Source organism: Vigna angularis, chromosome 1, assembly GCF_016808095.1.
Source record: "Vigna angularis cultivar LongXiaoDou No.4 chromosome 1, ASM1680809v1, whole genome shotgun sequence".
In the NCBI taxonomy this organism is placed as follows: Eukaryota; Viridiplantae; Streptophyta; class Magnoliopsida; order Fabales; family Fabaceae; genus Vigna; species Vigna angularis.
The window spans coordinates 65,060,544-65,069,290 of NC_068970.1; the positions used below are offsets into that span (position 1 = coordinate 65,060,544).

At 32.0% G+C, this 8,747-nt stretch overlaps 2 protein-coding genes across 2 annotated transcripts; both read right to left on the bottom strand.

Annotated features, from left to right (window-relative positions):
- Window positions 1-333: 333 nt before the first annotated feature.
- Window positions 334-1,144, bottom strand: LOC108333862 (calcium-binding allergen Ole e 8). The gene has a single exon (XM_017569322.2). It carries the CDS (start codon window positions 1,062-1,064, stop codon window positions 543-545), a length of 522 nt encoding a protein of 173 aa, XP_017424811.1. The 5' UTR covers window positions 1,065-1,144; the 3' UTR covers window positions 334-542.
- Window positions 1,145-5,668: 4,524 nt separating this feature from the next.
- On the bottom strand, window positions 5,669-6,743 carry LOC108333859 (thaumatin-like protein). Its single transcript, XM_017569320.2, has one exon. It carries the CDS (start codon window positions 6,646-6,648, stop codon window positions 5,902-5,904), a length of 747 nt encoding a protein of 248 aa, XP_017424809.1. The 5' UTR covers window positions 6,649-6,743; the 3' UTR covers window positions 5,669-5,901.
- Window positions 6,744-8,747: the final 2,004 nt, after the last annotated feature.

An 8,747-nucleotide genomic window follows, 5' to 3' on the forward strand; every position in this document is an offset into this window, starting at 1 on the left:
AAAAAAAGTAAAATAGAAAGTGTCCATGACCCATATCAAGCACATTCCTTCTACCTTTCCGTGGCCCTGTTATCATACTTTCCTTTTTCCGTATACAAATATTTAATTTAAATCATTGTCGACATTAAAACAACTCATAATCAATTCACGGCGTGATCGTGGAAGAACAAATCATCGCGGCGTGTTTCCTCTTCACAGCTCACCATTAGCCAAAGAATCAACCGTTACGACGTGATTCCACAACCGCAAACACACGGAGGTTGGCATTCTGGAAGAATCCAATTGTTTATCGCCGCTTATCACGACTTACAACAAAATTCATTGAAAACGTAGTAAACAAAGTCACGAAGCTAAATTGGAATTCAAACGGAGAACATTGGAATAATTTTTCACTTAAATTTCTAATTCTAATTCTACTCAGGGCGATTGAACACATAATAAATAACAGAACGAAGGGAAAAGTAATGAAAGAGCACAAGAGGCGCAGATCTACGAGTCAGAGGTTACGGAAAGAAAGCAAGAAGCTGCTAATCTATTTTTCTTCAGCAAGTATTTTCGCGGTTGTTGCTCATCATGCGCTTGAACTCCGCGAAGTTCACGTTGCCGTCGCCGTCGGAATCGACGGATTTGATCATGTTGTGGCATTCTTCTTTGGTGCAGCTCATTCCGAGGCGGTTCAGAACCTGGTAGAGCTCGGTGGCGGAGATGAGCCCGTTCTTGTCCTGGTCGTACATGTTGAAGGCATCCTGGACCTCTGTGTCGCCACCGTCAGCGGTATCTGCGCGGTAGAACGCGGCAAACTCGGAAAGGTTAATGAAACCGTCGTGGTCGGTGTCGAGGTCGTCTATGACGCCCTGGAGCTCCTCCGGCGGGACGCCGGATCCAAGGGAGCGGAGGACGTTGTCCAGCTCGCTGACGGAGATCTTGCCGTCGCCGTTGGTGTCGAAGCGGTTGAAGACTCGCTTCATCTCATCCATGTCTTGGAGGTAGACGGAGGATTTGTTACTGGCGTCAGAGTTTGGAGCGGCGTCGACATTTCCCGTTGCAATTGGATTCGAGGCCATCTTCTCCAATAAACAGAGCTTTTTTATTTTTGTCAATGAATAAGAGAAGGTTACCGAAACTGGTGAGGTGAATGGAACGGTGCCATTTGGGCCCTTTTATACACTGCTTTTCCTTTGAAATTCGATTTTTGTACGTGTAGACTGGACCCACCCTTGACGGAAAAATCCTTCATACTTTTAAAAAATTATTTTTGATTTTTCCCATAAAATATTGTGTCTTTTCAGTTATCAAACATTTTTAAAAGCGTGCTTGTAACGTAAGACAAGACCATAAAAATGTTTGATGAAAAATAAAATATTAAAACACATTAAAAGATAAAAAAATTATTTTTATTAGATAATTCAAAATTTTCGGTTTATTATATTTATCCCTTTTTTTCGGTTATGTATAATGTAAGATAATAAAAATTAACTTTGATATCAAAAATAAATCTACAATGGGTATTTTGGAGTTATTTAATATTTTCTTATTAATGGGTATATTATTATTTAATTTTAGATTATTTGATTTATTCATTTTTAGCAGCAAAACTTTCATATTTTTTGTGGATCTGAATCTTGAAATTTTATACTTTATACTACGACATATTAACGTTTGTTTGTACATTATATTGATTTTTTTTTTCACAGACGTCTTGTTCAATGTTATTGACTTCTTCAAATATTACTATTATTATATCATTACAAAAGGGTCGTGGATTGGTTGTATGTTAAAGTTATTATTAAAATATTATTTTCCTTCTTTTTTTTTTCTTAAAAAGATGACCAGTGTTGAAAACAATCCATTAAATGTTAAAAATAATTTTGTGATGAAAAATATAATATGAATTATTCAATTCCAGCTTCCTTACTTATGTTCTCTTTATTTCAAATTAACTTTTAAAATCTAAAAATAATAAACTATACATTATTTAACGTATATATTAGAATAATGATACTTTGACAATATTTTTTTGATAATATTTTAACATTATTTACGTGTCATTATGTGATTGGTTCATGTTAGTATTTATAGTTATTGTTATTGATTGTGAAGTAATTTTAGACGAATCACAAAATAACACGTGTATAATATTAAAATGTTGTCAAAAAAATATTGTCACATTATACTTATCCTATTAAATATTTGTTAACAGCTTTTAAGAAAACAAATCTTTTTACTTTTATAAAGCTGTTATTAAATATTTTTATTTCTACTAATAGACAATTTCTTGTATCACTTTTGGTACGTTTAATTATTGTCTCTTTTAACATGTCGTTGTTGAACGCTAACTATCATTTTGTCTTCATTATGCTAGTTTGATGTATTTTTTTTGGCTAATTTAATAGAGTTGTCTTTATTTGGACATTGTGGCATTATCTTCTCCAATATAATTGAGGTTGAATTATTTTATAACCAAAAATAATATTCTTGACACACTAATTTTTTTATATTTATTTAATACTATTTTTTATCTAATATATAAAATTTTCTGCTTGAATTCACAAAATGAAATAATTTTAAAATTTAAGAGCTAAAGATGGACTAATTCCACATTTTAAAAACAAAAAATACGTTTAAGTAAATTAATTTTATAGCAGTGGAGAAGGTTTTGTTGATAAAGATTTTACTCACTTTAATGATTTTCTTTTGAAAATAATAGTTTTTTTCACTTTTGACTAAAAACTAAAAGTGGAACATAGCTTTGATAGACAACCACTCACTCTCTATGGTAGATGGTATTGATTTTAGGAATTTCTTTTTTCCTCTTAGGTTAAAATTTCACTTTTACTTATTAAATGAATATATATATATATATATATATATATATATATATATATTATTTGTTCATTTTTAAAATATTATAATCAAATATTAATATTTTTTCTTAAAATAATGTCTGCCAAATTACATTTTTTGTAAATAAATTGTAAATAAACTTGGCAAGTGTTATATATATTTTAGCCAAATTTCAATAAAGAAAACTCACTTGTATTTGTTAATTATTACTAAAAATTTAATGTTATTTTGACTCTGATATTTTGGGACCAAATAGCCGACGAGGCTGCTTGTGGTTCGTGCTAATCTAGGTAGACGTGTGACCTGAAAACAATTCGTAATGTGTGCAACTTTTTTTTATTACTTTTTTATTATTTTTGTATTTATTTATGTCTAATTCTGACGGTAAATAAATATTATTCGTGGCCGCACTCCAAGTGCGACACGTGGCTTGTGAACACGGCTTTAACGCGCAAGTAACTTTAATACGTGAAAAGGATATGAAAACAAGTTTTTCTTTTTCGTGTGTTTATAAAATAAATAAATTGAATTATTTGGCAAGTACCATTTTTAAATTATGTACAATGTCGGTAAATGTACCAAGAAAATTAACAGCAGAGTAATTAGTACAAAATAAAAATACAAGTTTGGGATCTTAGAATAACTATTTTAAGACTAGCTCGTGTATTAAAAAATAGTGCATTAAAATTTCCCAAATATAATCTATAAAAATTCGGAAAAATGAAGTCAATAAATCACATCATGAACTTGTATATATTTTTTAACTATGTCAACTAACTTCAATAATCTAATTAAAAAGTATATTTTCAGACAAGTGGTACCAAATAATAAACTGAAAAAAGAAAAAAAAAATGTAACAGTGAGAACGTGTGAGCGTGTGTTTTCTGATTTTGATGCAATGAATTGCAGAATTTTTTTGTGTTTTCTCTTATAGGAAAAAGTGGGAAATCACCGAAGATTACATCATTGTTGAGTCAGAATGATAATGGATTGGGTAATAAGAAAAAATGAAATTTTTGAGAAAATGAAATTTTGATATAAATACATTTTTACATTTATTTAATATATATATATATATATATATATATTTTAAAATATAAAAATTTGCTTTTATTTAACTATTTTATTTTTTATAATATATATGAAATGAATGTAAAGATGTTATTATTTAAAAAGATTGAAATACATTTCTCCTAAATTTTTTCGAATAAGAGAAGTTTTTTTTAATATAAATTTAACAATGGTTTGGGTCACATTATTTTGAATATTCAACACCAGCAAAAGAAAATCTGAATTTATATCAACAATGCAATTTGTGAGACGTGCTGCCAAATCTTGTGGCTAGCTTGAGAAAATAAAGAACATTCAACTTAGAAGAGAAGAAAAAGTCCTTTGTATTCTAGAAGAGAAGTTGTTGGTTTTAAGAACAATTCGCAGGTTTTCCAGTTTCTAAGTGTAGCCCCTAAACTACTCATCTGACCCCTATCAACCATGAATTTAGATTCTATTGACAGAAAGTAAAATCCAACATTGGAGTCCAAAGTTGCTTTTACTTTTTACACTCCTCTAAAATGCTATTTTCACTTATTGTATTAGTTACAAATTTAAAATAAATTTATAAATTAACCAAGAAACCTACCGTACATTCTTTAAGTAATTTTTTAAATATATAACAAAATTAATTGTTAATTAATTTCACGCACTTATATTTTCACACATAAGTCCTTACAATATTAAAAAAAGAAAATCATGACTTTGGAAATTGGAATGATATTTCCTAGCTGATACTTCAAATTCCAACTATGATTGATAGGTTTGAATAAGTATGAATCGAAATGCTTGGAAATGTTTTTACCATAATCAATAAATTCCACATGCTTTATTGCTTAAGAATCCATTGTTGAATCGCCATTTCTGTATTATTTGTGATTCATATTTTTCTCACATTATGCATTGATTCCTCTAGTGTTAAGGAAACGAGAGAAGAAAATAATACTTTTTAACACCTTTTGAAAAATACACTCACTTAGCCAATAACCCACTTTAATAATATAACAATGTGTATTAAAATTTAAAATTTAAAAGTAGAAAAAATACGGCTAAAATATTATTACATGTAGTAGTCTCTACTTAATGAGATCAAAATGCCACCATCTATATTGAATTATTAATCAATTATGGCCCAATATTTCATTAATTTGAATTTTTTAAAAAATGTACCCATTATTTTAAAAAGGGTCCGGCACTCCTAAGTGGATACGGGCTGTCCCAACGCCATCGTTGAATCAGTTTATTAAGCATCTGCATCACATTTTTAAAATGAAGACACACAAAAGTACAGACATGTCAAAATGTGTCTTTAGTTTGTTAAATTGATTAACAAAATCTAAGATCTTATCTAATTTATTCAAGGTATCTGATTTATTCAAGGACAAAAACAATCAGTACTATGTTAAAAATGAACACTACAAACGACCTTTGAGTGGCTAGAAACACAAAGCAAAAACAGCTACTAATTGCTGTTTTAGCCAAAGGGGCAGATATACACCCCATTGGCCATTATCGATGAACAGTGTATTCTGCAAGAGCTCAAATACTGCTAATTCATAACATCGACAATCTGTCATCGAATTTATGTTCATAGTTTTGTAGCTAAAATACGAGGGTGACATTCATGAATTAAGAGTTTGCAAAATCCAAGTACATCAGTATCAAGCTCTAAAGCCAAACAGACAAACCAAACACCAAATTCGCGAAATAGACAAATCACACGAAAAAAGTACATATCAATAATAGAACGTGGTTCCCAATCATCCACCATATATCGAGCACATCAGGTAATAATAATATTCATCAAACCAAAACCAATTCAAACCATGCAACAGTGACATGCCATATACCACATTCTGTGACACAGATCGAAAATGAATTGCCAAATATGGGAATACACAGCATAGAGCATGGATAAAAAAAAAGTATTATACTAAAAGGGGAATACAAAATAAAAAAAAGATGACAGGGAAGCAGTTAAAGTGGTAGGTGAATAGTAGAGAGAGATCAGTGGCGATGAGGGCAGAAAGTGAGCAAATAGTTAGCTTTGGTGCAGGTGGCGATGCTGGTGGGGTCGTCGTAGGCGTAGGAATAGGCCTTGGGGCAAGCGGTCTTGAAGATCTTCGAATAAACGGTGGGCTTGCAGGCCTGCGGGCTTCCGTAGGAGCCCGTGCAGCAGTACTTGGGGGAGTTGAAAGCGGAGCAGGCGCTCTTGCAGGCCACCACGCGTTTGTTGTCGCGTGAACGCACCTGCAGGCCCACTGGGCACATGGTGTTGAGGTCGCTGACGCAGCCGGCGTAGCTGCATTTTCCGGATCCCTTGAAGGGGGTGATGGAGATGGGCAGGTTGTACCCGTCCACAAGGCTAACGTCGTAGAAGTCCTGCTCGTTGCCGAGGGTGAACTCGGCCAGGGTGGCCGGAGGGGTTCCGCCGATGCCATTGCAGTAGAGGGACCCGCCGCAGTCGCCAGTGGCGCAGCGGCCTCGTCCGGAGGCGTCGAAGGTGCAGCCGTGACGGCCCCAGAAGCGGCCCGACCAGAGGGCTGGGAGTTGGAGAGTGTAGGCCCGGTTGGAGGCGAGCTTGAAACCTCCACGGGCTAGAATGGGCTTTCCGGCACTGGGCTGGATCCCGGGCCACACTGGGTGCGGACATTTGTTGTAAAGTACGAATGACGCCGGTGCTGAAGCGCTGAGCGGTGAGAAAGTAGAGACTAGAAAGAAGATTGCAGTAAGAGTGATGGACATTGAAGCCATTGTGAGAGTGATGAGTGTGTTGGTAAGGAAGTTAGTAGGTTTTATAGAGTGATAAAGGTGGATTTAAGAGAGATTAGTAAATGATGTTGTTTACATTGATTGGTACAAAATGAGGTGAAAGGATTGAAAAGGGGAATTAGGTTAAAATGTGGACCCCATTGTTAGACATATACGTTGAGAGACTCAGCTTTTATAAAGTGTGAATGTGAAAGTCTCTGGCTTGAGCTCATGACCCGATGAAGAACAGTGGGAAGAAAAAGTAGAAAAGAAATTCGTATGCTACAAAATCTGCGCACATTTGATAAGAATCACACGCGCTCATCCATGCACGTCTATCCCACTGTCACTGTGTGTACGGGTACGATTATTTGGAGACAGCATATGCATGCATTATAGTTTTGTTTATTGTGTTTACAAAGATCTATTAGGCATAATGCAAGATTTAGTATTAAATTTTACTGGTAAATGATAAAATGGAGAGAAAATGAAGAAGTTTAGGTAGTTTGAATAAGTTGCCATTGTATTGTAGCAAAAAAAAAGTTAAGAAGAGAATTAGACAGTGCAGAAGGCTAAAAGGCTACACGACATCTATCCCACGTGAGAGCTACTGTTTTTAAGGACAACCTCTTCTACTACTGTTTTTGGTCACAAAGTCAAATATACCTGTTACATGTAAGTATATTTTCACAATTTTTTCTTTGCTTTTAAATTTTTACTCAATTAAATCAAAATAATTTAAAAAACAAGTAAGGCAGTTTTTTTAAAATTAATATTGCTGATATTGCTAAAACTAATCCTACCCAACTTCAGATGGATGGAAGTAGTGAAGGTAACGCTGTAGCATTTTAAACAACTTTTCACCAACGGTTACCTAACGTTTACAAACTTTGGATAGGGAATCGTAGTATCCTTTAGTAAAGCATGTTTATTATAAGCTATGTTAATTGCTAAAGATCATAGTGTCAAAAAAATGGTTAAGAGATTTTTTTTCCTTTGAGGTAAGAAAATATTGATTTATGTAATGGGCATGTGGCAAATTATAGAAATCATTTTTTATTTATTTTTATTTTTTCCATTATTAATTAATGTGACCAGTTTAATTAAATAGTTAGCCTTTTCTCTTTGTGTTTTTATTATTTAAAAGTTTTGGTCAATGAAAGATGTTTTTTTAGCTATAAAAAAATAGATAACGCAATAAAGCTCCTTGGAAGAATGGCCCAATGGTTTTGGGTTCCGCTAAATAGCCCAGTGTAAACTGTATCCAGGGCTTTATTCCAATTCACTTTTAGAAACAATTCCAAATGTGTTTTTTCTTTTCTTCGACTTTATTTCTTTTTTTCTTTTTAACTATATTTTGTACATTTTCTTTTTTCATTCATTCGTTTCTTTTTTGAATGTTAAATTTAATTTTATTGGGAATTCAAAATCTAGTATGTAAAAGGACTCATTAGATTTCGTAACTTGTGGAATGAATAGTTTCAATCATTATTCAATTTCAAAATTTGGTGGAGGAAAACATTATATTTGGAAATCTGATTTATAGAAGCATTAAATTTCCAAATATGATTAAGTAACTCTTTAAGAATTCATTATCTCATTTAACAATTTACTTGAAAATCCTTTTTAAAAACTTATCTAATTTTAAAATTAATTTAAAAAACTTAGTAGATTTTGAAATCCAGTTAAAAATCTTGTCAAATTTTAAAATTTGATTTATAAATTCATTAAATTTTAAAATTCTATCAAAATATTACCAATTTTCTAAATCTCATTGTCAATTTTTAAAATCCAGTTGATAATACTACTAATTTTAAAATCCAGTTAACTAGATTTCAAAATTTAATTAAATATTCTTCTCATATCAAAATCAAATTAAATATTTTCCCATATTTAAAGTTCAGTACTATTTTTATTTACTTAGAAAACATAAAAGAAAGGCCTGTATACCCGTAAAATGGGTCAAATTGAAGCCCAGAAATGACAAATGTTAACAAAATTTATATTTATACTTAATAAAGAAAATTCATTTTAGTTTTTATATACATTTTTTTAATTTTATCTTTGTATTCATTATTTTTTAAATTCAAATAACTACTCAT